This window comes from Silurus aristotelis (assembly GCF_946808225.1).
Source record: "Silurus aristotelis genome assembly, chromosome: 16".
Taxonomy (NCBI): Eukaryota; Metazoa; Chordata; class Actinopteri; order Siluriformes; family Siluridae; genus Silurus; species Silurus aristotelis.
The window spans coordinates 1069925-1088763 of NC_139589.1; the positions used below are offsets into that span (position 1 = coordinate 1069925).

General features: G+C 39.9%; 1 protein-coding gene across 1 annotated transcript; it reads left to right on the plus strand.

The window, feature by feature from the left end:
- The first annotated feature begins 1950 nt into the window (after window positions 1-1950).
- mpp1 (MAGUK p55 scaffold protein 1) lies at window positions 1951-18810 on the plus strand. The gene is made up of 12 exons (XM_083564380.1): window positions 1951-2406; window positions 11807-11938; window positions 12041-12119; window positions 12301-12386; window positions 12489-12557; window positions 14449-14645; window positions 14764-14870; window positions 14950-15030; window positions 15129-15209; window positions 15951-16153; window positions 16418-16492; window positions 18151-18810. Exons 1-12 carry the CDS (start codon window positions 2281-2283, stop codon window positions 18325-18327), a joined length of 1413 nt encoding a protein of 470 aa, XP_083420506.1. The 5' UTR covers window positions 1951-2280; the 3' UTR covers window positions 18328-18810.
- The last annotated feature ends 29 nt before the right edge of the window (window positions 18811-18839 follow it).

An 18839-nucleotide genomic window follows, 5' to 3' on the forward strand; every position in this document is an offset into this window, starting at 1 on the left:
ATTCGTTTATCAATTTAGTCTTTTTAAGACTTTGGTCAGGTTTGTTTGTGTCGGAATGGTGACCCTCATGTTTGGCCACATGTTTTGTCTCTCAATCCTTAAATCTGGGTTTTCTTCTCATCTTTTATAAAAAAAAAAAAAAAGTAGTATCTTAGTGGTTAAGATGGTTACACAACAATGCCAGGGATGTAAACTAGCGGTAAATATTATAAAATGGTAAAAAAAATAGAACAAATTCCAAATTGATAATTTTAAAGGCTTTAGAGTTTGAGGGCGAGAGTGGGAGTATTAATTTTTCTAAAAAGGCTTAGCACATTTACATTTGTGTAAAGATGGATAAAATAAATGTGTTTATCCAAAAATATTGTCCTTTTTTTGTTTATGTCAAAGTCGTAGCAACCAAACGATCAATTTTTTAAATGTAATTATAACTCGTACGTGTAATACATAGTCGCGGCCAACAGGTGGCGGTATATTTTAATGAACTTGTTAATGTGAAATCATTTTCAAATCCAGACACCAGGGGTCCATTAATCTGCTTCTTCATGCTGGTTTATTTAATTTTCTACAATTTTGCACATTTTTCTTTAACCCCCAAGTATGAATTTTGCTCCTTTAGTTATAAAGTGAAGATTCTTTTAAGCTAAAATCCGTTTTTTTTGTCATGCAAACTTGTATTACCAATTATACATGAAAGTTTGTTCATGGTAGAACATTCTTTATAAAGGTAATAACACAGTAGGTGATAGTAAAGTTAGAAAACCTCACACATGATGCAGAAATACACATCACACTTCCACATGGATCAAACTTGAGAAGATGGAGAAGATGAATGATGATGACTAGTGAACTGGAGGCTATGATGCGATTTCCGTTGCGTTTGTCAGTAGATGGAGTTTGTAGAATTTCCGACACCGTCTTTGGTCACAAGAACCTTCACAATGGCCACGTTTGAACCTCACTCACAGTATGGTGTAGGACCACAGTTTAGGAGCCATGAGCAAAAAAATCACCACGATTATTTCATGTTTATTTCATCTTTTATCTGGAACAATGTGAAATATACAATATTTAGTGATCAATCAACTAAAAAACTATTCATGCTGTTAACAAAGAATGATCAGAAATACGTGCACACCACCGTGAACTTCTTTTCCTTGCAAAAGGCTGGGTGAAAGAGAAGAATGAGGAGAAGAAGAAGAAAGAAAAAAAACTCCCTTATTTCAAATCTGTTTTTGGAGTTATTTCAGGCCTGTTTTGAAGAAGTGTTTCGAATGAGAATGTTGCTTAAACCTGGCAACCCTGACTGTAGCCTAAGTGCATCATTACTTAAGTTGTGGAGAACGATGGAGAATGATGGGGAATGGTAGATGAGGATGATTGAACGATGGACACTGGTAAAGGCGATCGTAGAGAATGGTGGAAGATTGTGGAGGATGGTAGAAGATTGTGGAGGATGGTAGAAGATTGTGGAGGATGGTAGAAGATTGTGGAGAATGGTGAAAGATGGCAGAGAATGGTGGAGGATGGTGGAAGGTGGAGGATGGTGGAAAATGGTAGGGGATGTTGGAGAATGGTGGAGGATTGTGGAGATAGTGGAAAATGGTGGAGAATGATTGAGGATGGTTGAAGATGGTGGAAAATGGTGTAGGATGGTGGAAGATGGTGGAGAATGGAGGGTTTGGTGAAAGATGGTGGAGGATGGTGGAGGATGATGGAGGATGATGGAGATGGTGGAGAATGATGGAGATGGTGGAGGATGATGGCGGATGGTGGCGATGGTGAAGGATGATGGAGAATGGTGGAGGATGGTGGAGAGGCGTGCAGGATAATAGAGAATTGTGTAGGATGTCAGAGAATGGTGAAGAACTGCTGGATCATGAGGAAGTGAAACAACGAAAGAAGTGAAACAAAGGAATTAAAGTATAATGACGCATGAAAGCTTGTGTCGGTTTCGCCCCCATAGATTTTGTCATCAAAACGCAGCTGCAGTCTTTATGTGTGAAGGAAACCGAAGCCAAACCCCCCTCCTCCCTCACACACACACAAACACACACGCACAGATGTGTATTGGCTTTGTCGACCGAGGAAGAAGATCAGTTCTGCTCCTGATTCCACCGAACTTCGGACTCGGTGGAGGCGCGTGAACTTTCTTCTGGTTTTTTTGTTCCAGTCGCCGCTTCCTGGGCTCCTCCTTTCTTCTTCTCCAAGGCTCCAGGAACCTCTCGTCTCCTTCCTGCTCCAGCTCTTCAACAGTCCACACACCAGGACTGAAACACAATGACGTTAAAATCCGATAAGAACGAACCTGCGGTGGTTCTGGAGAGGGTGAACAGCGCGCGCACGGCCCTGTCCGACCTGTACCTGGAGCAGCTTCTGCAGAACAAACCCAAGAACCAGGAGAAGGTAAAGAGGCTTCCGGGTAGAACCAAGAAAACAGCCCTGTCACTCTTCTTCCTTTTCTATTTTTCATCTTTCTCTCTTTTTTTAAATCAACGTCCATATTTTTTTTTATTATAATAAGATTTTTTTTTAATTATTATTATAGTAGAATAACCAAAATATCCATCTTCCAATGGGCAACATTTATATTGATAAATATTTTTCATCATTACATTTATTTTATTGCGTTGTGTGAAACAGCTCGTGCAGTTTAACACTTCTGTCTTTTATTTAGAAACAATAATCATCATTTCCATCATCATAATTATCATCGGGGGTTTATTTTACAGCATCAATGCGTAAACCGTGCGCACAGCTGACGCGCAAGTGCGTGATCTGCGGCGTTCACGGTATACCGTAGCGTCGATTTCATATCACCTTTTATTCTTTCACCCTCCTAATAACCGACTTATACTTTTTTTTTTTTTTTGATTATTAATCCAACATCATTGGATTTCGAGTTCTTTATTTTTAACATGTTTCGATTTAAGGGCTGAGAAAATATGACGCCATAAAATCGTTATCGTGGTGGGGGGGAAATGACGTCACAATACTCTTTTTATGCGTATCGTTTGTACGTAACGCTGATCGCAAGCAGCAGGGGTTAAAATGTGAAATGTATTTTTGTACATTGTATTACAATATTTTTCCTCCAGTTTTTATAGGATCGAATGTGTATAAAGCGAAAATTTCAGGTGGACACTCATGTCTTTTCAACGTTTTAAACAATATAATCAACACTAACTGGCCAAAAGCAACCAATGTGTGTGTGTGTGTGTGTGTGTGTGTGTTTAATGTGTACTGATGGTGGAAAATTGGCAGGAGTTTCTTTTTTATATATAAATACACTATGTGAACAAAAGTTTGTTTACAACTGACCAAAAAAATTGAAATGTGTTTTTTTAACGTCTCGTTCCATATGTTGTCCAAATTCCCTGTTATAATAACCTCCAGAATAACAAAATAGATTTGGTGTGAGATTTATTTGCCCATAAGGGTGTTAGTAAAGTCAGGTCCTGATGTAGGTGAGGTAACGTGAGGAGGCCTTGGGTGCAGTCAATGTTCACATGCATTCATGTTTAGTTGGATTGAAGTTCTATAGCAGGAGATCTTCCACTCCAACCCATGTGAATGAGATCTTCATGGAGCTGGCTTTGTGCACAGCGGCATTGTCGTGATGGAACAGGTTTGGGTCTCCTTGTCTGACCCTGATTTCTTTCATCGGCTGCCTTGTTCTCGTAAAAGCCTTTATTCTTCTCACGTTTTGTGAATGGTCTAACTTCATCACTGTTGAATGTTTCATTTCGACACCACTCACGCGCCATATGGAGTGACTCAGCTCTTGCCATCAGAGGAATCCAGTTTTATAACAGGAGGTACAGTGAGAGGGAGAGAAATGCTCTGAGTTATGGATTCACGTTATTAGAGAGACGATTATCGCTGTTAAAGCGTGTTTTCCTCGTCTCCATTTCATCTCTGGCTGAGGGATAAATATGCTTTCACACTAGATGAGTTGAATGTGATTAGATTTCTTCACGGCAGCATCAGGAAAATCCGAGTTAACGTAGCTAAGCTCGTCGCATTTTTGCTGTCGTGAACGTTAAGCTTGAACCGGGGGATGGGGTTAATGCATTAAGACCCTATTGTCTCCTTTCGGTGACTCATCAAAGCTGCTGATGAACCAGGAGAAGATTAAAAAAACGCTTTCGTGCGACCGCTGATCAAAACCCTGATTGAAAGAAAACAGTCTGACGACATTTTGTTCAGGGACCTACGACGACTTCTCAGGAAGGATTCCTCCCATGGATTCTTGCCGGTGTTGTTGTTACTCCACTCTTAGTCATGTTTTCAGTGCGAAGGCTAAACCCTATAAATAGACGGTCTGTTGTGCAGAATCTCATCGCTGCATTGCAGTGAAGTCTGGGAAATAGCTCGGAGCTGCTTGCGTAACAGATATCCCCTGTCCCTTTCTGATTCCCTGTAGATTACATGTAGTAGGGCAAGAGGGATCTCCGAACCAATATTCACTGTAGATGTTGATGAAGATAACAAGGCCTTGCACCAACAATGCTGTTTCTGCAGAAGAGCCGATTGTAAACAGCTCACTGGTCACATCATCGGCTCTAAAACCTGCTTTGCGCAATTCATATGTCACCCCGGTGAAGTTCAAACCCACAGCACACAAAGCTCATTCTGGGGATTCAGCACTCATCGTTCGTCTGAAACATGCTTTTTCGACTAGATGTTCATGCAAAATTTGAAGGACGTGCAGCATATTTTAATCCACTAATGGGGAATACACTGGCTAAAGGTATTGGGACACCTGACTGTTCCAGCTCGATGTGGTTCTTCCCCAAACGCTTCCCTGTTTGGTAAAACTTGAGTGGGAGCTCAAGGCTTTGATTTACTGATCGGAAGGTCGGAGGTTCAAGCCGCTGTATCACCAAGCTGTCACTCTTGGGGCCCTTGAGGAAGGCCCTTAAACCTCTGTGCTCCAGGGGTGCTGGATATAAAACAGCTGACCCTGTGCTTTGACTCCAGCTTCCTAACATTGCTCTATGTTGTTGTATGTAGCACCAGGGTTCAGGAGGAACGTTGTTTCGTTTCACTGTGTTCTGCATCAGCTACATCAAGTCAAGCCAAGTTTATTTCTATCGCGCTTTTCACAACAGACATTGTCTTAAAGCAGCTTTACAGAATTTAAGAGTTAAAGTGACTGATGTGTGTTTATCCCCGATGAGCAGCCATGGAGACTGTGGCAAGGAAAAACTGCCTTAGATGTTATGAGGAAGAAACCTTGAGAGGAACCAGACTCAAAAGCAGAACCCTTTAACTATATATGGTTGAAATGACAATAAAAGATTCTTGACTTGCTGGAATATGCAAATAAATATTTTTCTTGTGGGATCAATAAAGTATAAAAAAAATAAAAAAGGTGTTATACTCGGTGGCAGTTGTTGATGTTGGAAGGACTTCCCTGAGATGTGGCTGAAGATGAAACATCTTTATTTATCCAATAGAAACATTTACAGCATTTGATCGATGTCCATAACCAGAACGGCTTACAACTGACCAGTAAAGGTGTTAAGGGCCATGCTCAGGGGCCCAGCAGTGGCAGATTGGTGGTGCCAGGATTTAAACTCCATCTGTTCAAAGTCTTAGCACAACATTGAGATTTGCTGAGGAGTTACATACGTCTGTCTGCATTCACGCTTTATATTTTTCCTTTCATTTGTCCCCATTTATCAAATCCACAGGAATCAGAGTCTACATGAAACATGTATATGCATCTCGATTTTTCATTTCTGTTCATTCGCAATTCCTTTAGTGGGTCAAAAGTCAGTTCTCAGTGATTAAGTTGTCACATGATCTGGAGGAGGTGTGTGTGTGTGTAGTGCAAGTCGGGGCTGGTTAGTGTTATGCACCATGTGTCTTGACTTAATGAGCCCTTAAAGAATCTGCTCACATGAGGAAGTTCTTGAACCAGATGATGTCTTGCTCCACGAATCCAGAAATTGTTGTCGTCTTTTTCAGCGTAAAAGATTCTCCAGCTCAGGGTGTATTAAAATAGTTTTATCGGCTGCGGCCTTTGCAGAAGTCCAGAGGTCCAGATGCCTTTTGTGGTGAAATAGTCCTTTGAATTCTGCTTCTACCAGGAAACTGTGTCTCAACACATCGATCTGATAAGATAAAGGTGATTACCCAGATAACGTCTTCTGTTGAAACTGGTCAGAGATTTCGACGTGCTGTTAATGTACTATGTACCAGTTTATTACATGGTCTGATGCATCATCAAGACTTTCTGATGTCGTGTATCAGCCTACATCAGATTTTAGAATAGACCTGACTAGAATGACAAGGTCTGGGGTACAAATTTTTCACCCCAACCCAGAACATGTCACTTATAGGTTTGGTCTGTTTGAAGAGTCACTGAAAAGGGTGGCCAGTGGATGTTGGTTTGGGTTTTAGAAAAGTCCAAACTTTATTATTTGGATGTGTATTAATATAGAAAGATCTGTGACCAAATATTCTGTTGATTCACCTAATATTGGGATTATGGTAGGTAGAGTGAAGGCTAATCTTATGTTCTACCTCAGAGGAATGTTCTGCCTCACAGGTATGGTGCACTGGGTGGAAAGAGCTATCTGCCCTCTTCTGCATACATGAGCTCACAGATGCTCACAACTGGCCAGTGTTGCTATGAAAAGAAAGGAAAAGAAAATCTTTATACTTGACAAAAGTACTTTTTTACAGCATAGTAAAATTCTTTCTTTGAATATCCCATCAATGTTTGTAAGCCCTTGGAATCCAGAGGGATAAGGGCCATGCTCAAGGTCCTCAAGCGTGGCAGCTTGGTGATACCAGGACTTAAACCCCAGATCTTTCGATCCGTAACCAAGAGCCTTAACCACTAAGGTACCACCTTCCCTAATTGAACGGACACAGTTTGCCCTTCCTACTAGATTAATTTTTGTTCTTTTGGATTCCAGGCCATGGGCGATTTTGCTTTTGGGCCACCTAAAAACTCTGCCCCAATTAGGAGCTCCAGATTTTTAAGAAGAATCTTTTTATACTCTTGAAGTGTTCATTACATCACTGTACATAAATTCTAGACAAAACTCAATTTAAGTGTCCGACAGCAGACTCTAAATCTGACTAGCGTTCATAAATGATGAGACAGTAGCAGATTAAAGGATTCTTCTTGGCTCGATATCTTCTATAAGGTAACATGAAAGAGATGAAACGTGACCTGATGCTGTTACTACGCCGCACATTTGCTGGTTCTTCTCTATCAGTGGTTGTATAATCACACGTTCAGCTGACTGAGGTTATTCTGAGATCCTTATGCATGTTTAGTAGAACACGCTGTTCAGACAGTTTAGAGCATGTGACTTCCCTCTGTGCTGCAGTCGGTGTGTCAGCGTTTTCAAAACCGTTCTTCAAGGAGGTGGTGTCATGCCTCGATCAGCTGGAAAGTTACGCAAGACCTGAGGTGGAGTTTTCTGCCTCAAGGCTGTTTCAGGTTCTTCTTGTGGAAGTCTGAAAGCTGTCTGTAGTGAATTATATTGGTGTGTATGGAAAGATTTGGGTTCATCTTAAAGATCTGAAACCATTGTGGGGTGTCCTGGTGGATTTTTATTACCTGAAACCTTGGAATATTATAATACTATATATTTTTATATTGTATTTCTGTTTTACATGTTGGATAGTTGTAAGAAAACATTTCACTACATGTTGTACTCTGGATGAAGTGGAAGTTCTGACGTTTGTTCTCGACCTTTTGAACATTTTGTTCTTTTTTCTTTTTTATTGATTCCTGAGCGACAGTGTACAGAGCATTCTGATGGAATTGGGCTGATTTTCACTTCTGTTTCAGCCTGACTGTTTTTGGACTTTTTCACGGCAACAGAGTGAAAGTGGCCGAGCGAAGCTCATACTCTCAATTTTTGCTCATTGATATGAAAACAGAACTTCAACTTAAGCATGAAGCATATCCGTATTTAGAAATGATAGGACGGTGTTCTTATGTCAACACTTATGCTCACACAGCAGGAAAATAAAATATCACTACCTTATAATAAGTTTATAGAATTATTATAGTAATTCTCTAACACCCCCCCCCCCACCCCACTTAAAAGCATTAAGCTCGAAAATGGTGCAATTCTACGTATGTGTAGACCACCTGCTTCCAAATTCAGCATAATTGTACTTCATTCATTATTCTGTTTGGAAACTGTATGTTTTTTATACCGCTTCTCCATTGCACAGGTTTCATTGGGTTTGGATTTGGAAGATTTTTATTGTATTTTTGGTACATACCTGGCAACCCTGGTTAAAATCCTTTTTTGTTCGCTTGTTTATTAACAATTACTACTGAACAGAATTGACCTGCAGTCATAAAGTTGTACTTTTTGTTTTGGATTAGACGCCACCTTACTAACTTGATCCATCCCGAGCAAACAAAACGTGAACACACACACACACACACACACACACACACACACACACACACACACACACACACACATTTTTTCATGTTTGTAACTGCTATACATGCTGGGAAAAATCACAAGATAATGAAATGTGGAGAAAAAAAGGAGCCTTGATGTTTCAATTGTTGCTGAATTGACAGGACACTTTTCATATCCTGTGCGTGTGTGTCAAGAGGAATAGTCAGCAATATTTATGCTGATATCAGCATTTTTTGCCGAAGTAATTGAATAAAAATCTTTGTTTCTGCAGACTAACTGCTTTTTTTGCACGTTTGTAGCACTCCAGAGGGATAGCACTTACTCCTGCTCGATCTCTTGATGTGTGTGTGTAGGTGTGTGTAGGTGTGTGTAGGTGTGTGTGCAGGTGGATGTGTCCACTTTTATAAAATCTTCATATTGTGATGTCACAATACAATATACTAAGAAATCTCTAAACAAAATTTAACTTGGTCGCTAATTATGTGGTTTTTATTCCCATTTTTCCTTTTAGAATTTTTCTTTTTTAATGAAAAATATTAGTTATTTAAAATGTGTTAATTAATAAAATTATAAATATTTATTGCATATGAATTTGTAATAATTTATTTACTAATATTATATTTTAGTTTGGTGAAGCATATCTGGACTTAAGTCCTTCATCTTTTTCCTATTTAAAAAAAAATATTTATGAAGTACTTTGAGATGTTCTTTGTTGTTTTTCTTTGCCATAATGAGAAATTTAAAGAGAACTATTCTGTGAACGTCCCTTATGAACATGTTTTTTTCCTTTCTGTCTCAGCACAAGGCCAAAGTCCAGTCCTGCAGTTAAGAGTCATAAGAAGCGTGTGACCTTCAGCCCATGCGCAGGCGTGCGATAGTGCACATCAGATTAGCGTTCACGAGCCACACGTGAGCCACACGTCCCGTTCGCTGCTTTAAAGCTTCATTGCGCAATCATGCCTTCATTCTTTTCCCATTTTACATGATAAAGGAAGAATCCCAGAAGATTCTCATCATTTTCTAGCTGCGTGATCCATCAAGGCTTCACGGAGAACGCAATAATGACATGTTAGAGGAGATCGGGGGAAAGTTGTCAGGCTTTTCACTGATTTGTTCCCAATTTTTTTTTTGGGTGTGATGTGTGAAAAAGTGAAGATGATACCAAGCGAAGGATTTAATTAGACTTCATGTCTTGTTTACAGAGAAGATCTGATGTCAGATAAATAATTACCTGTAAAGAGTGTCAGAAAAATATACTTAATTTTATTTATATTTTATTTTAATGAAACTTTAATTAATAGACATTTCCCCCAGTTTTAATCCTAATGAGCGAGCCAGTGGTGTCTGTGGAAAGGAAAAACTTCATGAGACAGTAAGAGGAAAAAAAAAAACGAACCTCGTCGTGGTTCTTGAGAAATGGTTCTTGAGTTTAACCCTCCACAGTATCCTTCATATGGAGAATATCCTCAGCTACAGTGAATAATTGAGGAGAATTCCATCCAGTAGCTGGGCATCAGGATGAATCCATCATTTTAGAACTGCTGTTCTGTTGAAAAGTCTGGAAGTACGTCATCCTTGTACACTGAGAGATGGTGGGACCAGTCGAGCAGTGGTTAAAGATCAGAGGAAACGTGGTGCAGTGAAGTGTGAGATCAGTGTTGGTGTGTTTTTGGCTTTGTAGGAAAGCATCAGTGTTTTAGATCTAATGGACGCCAGTTGAAGGAGTGTGGCAGTGGGGTAGTGTGGGAGAAGACCTGCATAGAGTGAGCTGTAGTGGTCCAAAGACTGAACAAACATCTGAGTGGCCTGTGTGAACATAAATAAACACATTCTTCCTGATGCTGTAAAGGAGAAATGGATATGACGGTGTTTGATTATCAGTTTGAGAAGAAATGGGCAGCTGATTGTTCATGGTCACTCCAAAATCCTGTGAAGTTAAAGATCAATAAAATCAAAACCACTGGCTTTTGGATTTAATATCTAATCTACATGACATAGAAAAACAGTACATTTATCATCTGAATAAACTACAAATTATCGATCAGATAATCCAAGTGATTTTTCAATGTATTTTCAACCAAACAAAAAAAGAAAAAACCCGAAATGATTCACTAGTGTCGCACGCAGAACCATGACAACCCTGTCATTTCTTCTGGGATCTAATGAGTTGTTAAAAATGGGAACGTTTAATCTTTAACCTGGAGCAAATGGCACACGTCGATATGCGCTATAAAGCGCAGCCGAACCCTTTTAACGTGACATTCTGACATTACCCGGTGCTGTGCTAAGCGATTAAACACCGTGTGTAAAGTATTGTAGAAAGAAGTCATGATTTTTCAAGATAACCATAAACCATAAAGATCTCGAGGAGTTTGTTAAGGAGAAATAAATATATAAAGATCATTTCGGTGCAATATTTAATCATTAAATCGCGTTGAGATGAAGGCATCACAAAATCTACGGTGATTTTCCCAAATTGTTGGTGTTGTGACTATGCTGTTATCTTCACACGTCCCTCTGTTGGATATGGTGGCTAGAAAAGGTCACTGAATTACCATGTCACGTTTGTAGAACATGTTTGTAAGGACTGACATCCTGCATGAAGTGGCCATTACAAGAAGGGGAATTGTGGACAGAATGTGAGATCCTTGCCTCTCAGATAAACTAATGATTATTATGTGTGTGTGTGTGAAGAAAACATTCCCAACACCATCACTCCATCACCACCAGCCTGGATTGTTTATACAAGGCAGTGTAAGGGTTAAGGTTCCTTGATTCATGTTCCTTCTATTAAGTTCTGACCCAGCCTTTTGGTCAGGCAGGAAAACGTGCCGGAAACCGAAGTGCAAATAACGAAGGTTTTAATGAACAACAAAGGGCAAATGGCAGAAAATGGCAAACCAAACATAAACTCCAGGTTTGAATAAAACTGGTGAACGCTATGAGGAAAGAGTTCGTAGAACTTAAAAGAGTCCTGCAAACAATAGTAATCCAAACCAGAACCGGAATGTCTGTAGCTTGGGTAGTCGACAAGGTTCTTCAGCCAAAACTGTAGAACGGACAATGAGTTGGTGGGGGGGAACGGAGGTTATATAGGGTGATGGTTGATGACTGCCAGGTGCAGGTGGCTAGTAGGTAGGAGAGCTACTTGGACTGATAGGTGGGTTTGGTGAAGTTGTGGCTGGTGGATCCCTGACACTTCTACAGCAGAAACTGAGATTCTTTAGACCAGATGATGACAGGATTATAGATCCTCGGGATTCGACGTGTTCGGAATGCTTTTTTGTACACCACGGCTGTTTGGATTGTTGTAGCTTTTCTCCACCCGCTTCGAAAACTTCTGAAAACCATACAGAAAAGTCTCGTCATGTGTTTTTCATTCTTAATTCCAGGCAGCCATGCAGACATTTGACGCGAAGGAGCAGAATACGGTGTACACGAACGGAAGCACCGGCCATATGAACGTCAAAGAAGTGACGAAGATACGCGAGGTGGCCTTCGAGAAGCACCCGTCAGAACCACTGGTACTGTCCTGAATTCTGTTTGAAGATCCTCGTCGTTTATGAATTGCTTCGTTTGTCGTCGTTCTAAGTTTTATAGTGTTGTGTTCTTGTGTTTCGGATCAGGGTGTGACTCTAAAACTTAACGAGAAACAGAAGTGTATGGTGGCTAGAATATTACACGGAGGGATGATCCACAGGCAAGGTGAGCCATGATGATGATGATGATGATGATGATTTCAACCTACAATTAACACCTCATCCATTTATAATTAAAGCCAGGCACAGTCTAGATTTCCAAACGGATTGGCATTGTGTGTGTGTGTGTGTGTGTGTGTGTGTGTGTGTGTGTGTGTGTGTGTGTGTGTGTGTTTGTGTTCTCCTAGGTTCTTTACAGGAAGGAGATGAAATTGCTGAGATTAACGGTAAAAGTGTTGCGAATCAGAGTGTGGATGAACTGCAAAAGATTCTGGTCAGTATTTCTCTTATTGCTAATATGAGAAGGATTCATGTGGATCTGTTCTTAAAAACATTATGCTCATTATGATCATCATTATTGTTATTGTTTTTATAGAAAGATACAGACGGCATCGTCACTTTGAAAATCATCCCGAATCAGCACAGTCGCTCCATGGTCTGTGAGGTGAGCAAAAGTCCGATACAGCATCTGGTTTTTAATCGCAATGTACTTTTGTCTTTGTCCTGGTACAGTTCTGAACTCCATCTGGTGTGAAATTCAAATGTTTTTGAAGTCAAATGTTTTTCATTATAAGAATCAATTTATTGATATTCGAATATACAGTACAGACCAAAAGTTTGGACACACCTTCTCATTCAAAGGGTTTTCTTTATTTTCATGACTATGAAAATTGTAGATTCACACTGAAGGCATCAAAACTATGAATTAACACATGTGGAATTATATATGGAATTATATACATAACAAAAAAGTGTGAAACAACTGAAAAATGTCATATTGTAGGTTCTTCAAAGTAGCCACCTTTTGCTTTGATTACTGCTTTGCACACTCTTGGCATTCTCTTGATGAGCTTCAAGAGGTAGTCACCTGAAATGGTCTTCCAACAGTCTTGAAAGAGTTCCCCGAGAGATGCTTGGCACTTGTTGGTCCAGCTCACCCCTAACCCCTCCGGCAGGTTGTTTGCTTTGGTCTCTGACTCTGATTAGAAACAATCATATTTATCATATTTTGGTTCGTTTCAAACAGAAAACGTTTTAATGTATGTATATGTATATATTCCACGTCCCAAGAACGATTCTGCTTCGTCTAAGGAAGCTGAGAATAAAAAAGAATCATACATTAAATGAGAGAAATTTATTTATTTTAATGCATCTACTTTGCAGAAAGTCTCAGAAAACCTGGATATATGTGTTTATATTTAACTTCATATCTTCCTGTAGCCGGGCATACAGGAAGGGACCATTTCTTAACAGGAAGTAAGGCTTGGAATTCAAAACAAAAGAGCACGTTTTTTTAAATGATGTTTTCACTCAAACATATTTTTTGAGTGATTTTTTTTTTTTCATGCTTTTTGAATATGTTGATTTATTTTCAGGTTTAATCCCCTGTAACGTTTTTAATCCCTGATTATACACACCTGATTGAAGCCAAGAATTAGAAACGAAACCCAGACAAACAAATCATACCACAAAGACACAAGCACACAATTTGTTCTTTTACAGACCTAAAATAAATCAATTATTTATCAATAATTAATAATTAAGTCCCCTGGTGGTCTAGTGGTTAAGATGCAGCGCTCTCACCGCTGCGACCCGGGTTCGATTCCCGGTCAGGGAACCATCCCCAGCCACTCTTAGTGCCGGTCCCAAGCCCGGATAAATTGGGGAGGGTTGCGTTAGGAAGGGCATCCAGCGTAAAACATGTGCCAAATCAAACGTGCGGAGGATCCGCTGTGGCGCCCCCTAACGGGAGAAGCCGAAAGAAACTTTTATTTATCAATAATTATAAGTAGCAATATGGTTGGTACAGACACAAACACTATATTCTCATTTACTGATCATCTGTTTATATGACACATCTTTCACTATAACACTATCCATGAATGATTGGATTTATGTTTGTGGGAAATTGTAAAGCTACCGTGTGCAGAAACCTTCTGTGCAGCTGTGTTCTTCAAAAAAGGAGAAGAACCATGTGGGTGTGATGGTCACGTTGTGTACATCACTGACCATGTATCACAATATAGCCATTTTGAACCTCTCATTGAGCACAACCATACTTACTTTTCTTTTTCGGCTTCTCCCGTTAGGGGTCGCCACAGTGGATCCTCCGCACGTTTGATTTGGCACATGTTTTACGCTGGATGCCCTTCCTAACGCAACCCTCCCCAATTTATCCGGGCTTGGGACCGGCACTAAGAGTGGCTGGGGATGGTTCCCTGACCGGGAATCGAACCTGGGTCGCAGCGGTGGGAGCGCTGCATCTTAACCACTAGACCACCAGGGGACCTTTATTGAGCACAACCATAATTAATCTAATTTCTGTCTAATCTCAGACGTACATGAGGGCTCAGTTCGACTACGACCCGGCCAAGGACGACCTCATCCCCTGCAAAGAGGTCGGCCTTAAATTCAAAACCGGTGACATTATCCAGATCATCAACAAAAAAGATCCCAACTGGTGGCAGGGTAAAGTGGACAATTCAGGGAAAGACTTCGCAGGACTCATACCATCCCCAGAACTTCAGGAATGGTACGATCCAATCTAGCCAGGTTTACTAACTTGGAATTTTGAATAATATACTTATAAAAACCTTAATTGTTTATTATTTATTTACTTTATTCATGATTTTTTTTTTTTATTGTTTCAGGCGTGCAGCTAGCAAGAGTAAGAGCAGCTCTGAGGCTGGTCAGTCCTGTAGTCCTTTTGGCAAAAAGAAGAAATGCAAAGATAAATACTTGGCGAAACACAGTTCCAGTAAGCAACGCATCCGTTTTTACGATCCGGATTTCTAACACATGAATAGAACTTAAATTGATCCTGTTTTTCTTGCCAGTCTTCGATCAGCTCGATGTTATTTCTTATGAAGAGGTCGTACAGCTTCCTGCCTTCAATAGAAAAACTCTGGTGTTCATCGGTAAGAAGGTTATCTGAAAAAACGTGTTTCAGAAAACGTGATGTAATTTCACGTTGACAATAAATCATGCGTCTGTCTTTTTTTTTCACTCTGTGTAGGTGCTCCAGGTGTGGGAAGGAGTCACATCAAAAGTTCCCTGCTGACCAAATACCCAGAAAAGTTCGCCTACCCTGCACCTCGTAAGTAGTTCATACAGAAAGGCTGAAAATCAAGATACTCAATGGCATATATATGTCTCATACACGACATGTATCACGTTTTACACCAATCAGGCATGACATTATGTCATTATTACATTATGAGTGGTGAAGTGAAGAACACTGATGATCTTCTTCTTCATGGCACCTGTTAGTGGACGGATTTATTTATTAGGCAGCAGGTGAACATTTTGTCCTCAAAGTTGACGTGTTAGGAGCAGGAAAGATTTGCGAGCGTAAGGATTTGAAAAATTGTGACGTCTAGACGTCTGGGTCAGAGCGTCTCCAAACCTGCCGCTCTTGTGGGCTGTTCCTGGTCTGTAGTGATCAGTATCTATCTAAAGTGCTCCAAGGAGGGAACAGTGGTGAACTGGCGAGGGGGTTGTGGGGGACGAGGATCAGTGTTGCACGTGTGGAGCGAAGGCTGGTCCTTGTGGTCCTGCATCCATTATTCACATCAAGTTCTCATACATTTCATACTCATGCGAAAATTTTTAGTACTTTTACTGGTGTAGAAATGTAAAATAAGGAGTGTTACTGACACTGGAGAAATATTTGAGCAGAAGATTAGTACTTTTACTCCTTTACAGGAACAATATACTTTCTCCAACTCTGATTATGCTCTCCTGATATTCTTATGAGTCAGTAATCAACTCATTGCTCATCGCCATTTCAATCCTGCGCTGTGCAAAGCACTAATAAAGCGTCTCTCCATTCAACCAGACACAACCAGACCTCAGCGGAAAGAAGAAGAAAACGGACAGGAATATTATTTCATCTCCAATGAAGAGATGACTAAATGCATTGTGGGAAACGAGCTCCTGGAGTACGGAAGTTTTCAGGGCAACATGTTCGGCACCAAGATGGAAACCATCCAAAAGATTCATGAGCAAGATAAGATCGCAGTGCTGGATGTGGAGCCTCAGGTAAACATTCACAATGTTTATAAAGGAAAACCTCAGGGCCATTTAGAGAGAACCTGAAACTCTCCTAGACAGTTATCAGATGTTAGCACCAGAGAGAATGTTCTTTGCTTGGTCAGGAGGTTGGTCAATAATGGCTGCGTTGAGCAAATGTCACTTATATTGTGTTTATTTAGTTTTTTAATATATGTAAATATATTCGGATATAAAGTCAGCCTAGGTTCATTTTTATACTCCTTAAGAGAAAATGACATGGTTTTCTTCCAGACGCTGAAACTCCTCAGAACTGCCGAGTTCGCTCCACTCATCGTGTTCATAGCACCAACCAACTCGGGCAACCAGGTCAGTCACATTATTTCCATTTCTTTCTTCTTATCAACTTCTTTATTTCACATCACATCTACAAGTTACACAAAATACCCTAGAGGTTACTGGGCAACGATGGATTTGGGCTGTGATTAATATCTACAGTCTACTACAATGGGCTCAGGACTACAGTTTACATGAACAGTTCTGCATTTAATCATTTACATTTATGGGATATGGCAGATGTTTTTATCCAGCGCAGCTTAGAACTGAGCAGGGGAGGGTTAAGGGCCTTGCTCGAGGGCCCAGCAGTGGCAGCTTGTGTTGGGATTTTTTACTTGTGATCTTCTGATCCAAAGTCCAATGCCTTAACCACTGAGCTCCCACCTCCCCCATCACTGAACACCTCAACAATGATGGAACTGTTAGCAGTGTTGGATAGTAATGAAGTAAATCTGTTACTGTACTTAAGTAGCTTTTTCACGTATCTGTACTTTACTGAAGTGTTTCCATTTGGGGAGATTTTTATTGTAACTTCACTACATTACAAATATTTTACTTTTTACTCAACTACGTTTAGTGAAATCAGTCGTTCCTTTTTATTAATGAGGATAAAAATGTACACACAGCCAATCAGGATCGAGCGCACGCTCTGTTTTACACGTGTTCTGATCGGCGCTCGGTGCATCTACTGATCACCAACATACAGTTCAGCATCAGTTCAACATCAAGCAGAACATTTAGAGAGGAATAAATGATGAAGAAACTCCAGACTCGAACTCGTCACCACACACGTGACCTCGTTTACACGATTTCTTAAATTAGTTGAAAAGAAGGTTTTGTGTTCATGATGATTGTAATAGAAATCAATCAGTGTTTGAGTCATTAATATCATTCTATTAATAGATCAGTGTGCTGAGAGTCACATTCGAGTCTTTACACATAAACTGAGGTGATTAAGTGAAGAATCTTGTGATTAAAATGATCACAGGAACATTATAGTTATAATAAATCACTACTTTGGATACTGAAGTACATTTGAAGGCAAAAACGTTTGTACTTTTACTAAAGTGAAAGATTAAAGAGACACTTTCACTTTACTGGAGTCACATTTTACCTACTGGATCTATTTTAACTCAACTACACGCTTTGTGTACTTCATCCACCACTGACTGTAATGAATGGACATTCAGTGTTGAGGATGAGGATGGGTTCCCTTAGGCACCTGGTTCTTCTCAAGGTTTCTTCCTCATGAATTTTCAGGGATAAACATATAAGGAACACACATACAGGGACTAATTCTACAATTCTACATCCTTTTATACAACTTGATCTCTGTGTAGCTTTGAGACGTCTATTGATATCACAAATAAAAATTACGAGTTGAAAATGATCGTTATAATTGCTGCCTCGACTCCTTACGGTCTTTTCCATGCAACAAGTATCAAATGAATTTTATTATAAATCTTTAATTCAGGTTAATTTGTAGTGCGTTTAACAATGGAGCAGTGTTATAGAAATGACAAGAGAAGAAAAAACTCCCTCAGACTTCATGAAGAAACATTGCAAGGAACCAGACTTAAAAGTGAACCTAATTCTCATAATAAAACCAAATTTCTATTGATTTTATCTGTAGTACTAATTCACCTGACAAACCAGTGCAAAAATCCCATTTTCTATCTCCACCCCTACAGTCAGAAGCAGTGCAGGCCATGCAGAAGGAATCGGACACCATTTTCAGCATCTACCGCCATTTCTTCGACGTCATCCTGGTCAACAACGACGTAGACGAGAGCGTGAAAGGCATAGAAGAAGCATTAGAGAGAGCCTCCTCAAGCCCACAGTGGGTTCCTGTGTCCTGGGTCTACTGATCCGAAGATCAAGCAGCACACACACACCCCCAAATCATCCCTCATAATCAGTGTAATGAAATCAGAGGCCTGTGTTGTAAAATCAGGTGCAATACCAAGTCAGAAGATGATGTCTGGGTTTAGACTCTTATTCAGAGATCCTGCCTGACCTCCTGAACCTATTCAACATGGCAGTTTTATTAAAGCAATAAGTTGGAGACTTTTTTTTTTGCTTTTAGATGAGAAATGTGCACCTTTAAAGTGTAAATTGACCATGCAAAAAAAAAAAAAAAAAAAAAAAAAGGACCACTACTGTGATAAACACCACCATGGTTTCAGTGTTCAGTTGTTTTGCTGTATTACGACAGGAAACCCATCAGGTTTACATTTACTGTATTAAATATAAAAACAGGGAAACCGTATTGATGTAGCGCATGAAAGTGTTGCACTTTTGACTCAAACAACTGAATAAAAACGCCACTGGCAACCTTCTGGTGTTCCTCATACTGAGACTATCGGTGTTTAGTGTGAAA

Bases quoted from the DNA above. Each gene is read 5' to 3' on its own strand.
- mpp1 (XM_083564380.1), top strand. From the start codon at position 2,281: ATGACGTTAAAATCCGATAAGAACGAACCTGCGGTGGTTCTGGAGAGG. The intron at 2,407-11,806 runs GTAAAGAGGCTT...TCTTAATTCCAG, and splicing joins AACCCAAGAACCAGGAGAAG to GCAGCCATGCAGACATTTGA. The intron at 15,031-15,128 runs GTAAGAAGGTTA...CACTCTGTGTAG, and splicing joins AAAAACTCTGGTGTTCATCG to GTGCTCCAGGTGTGGGAAGG.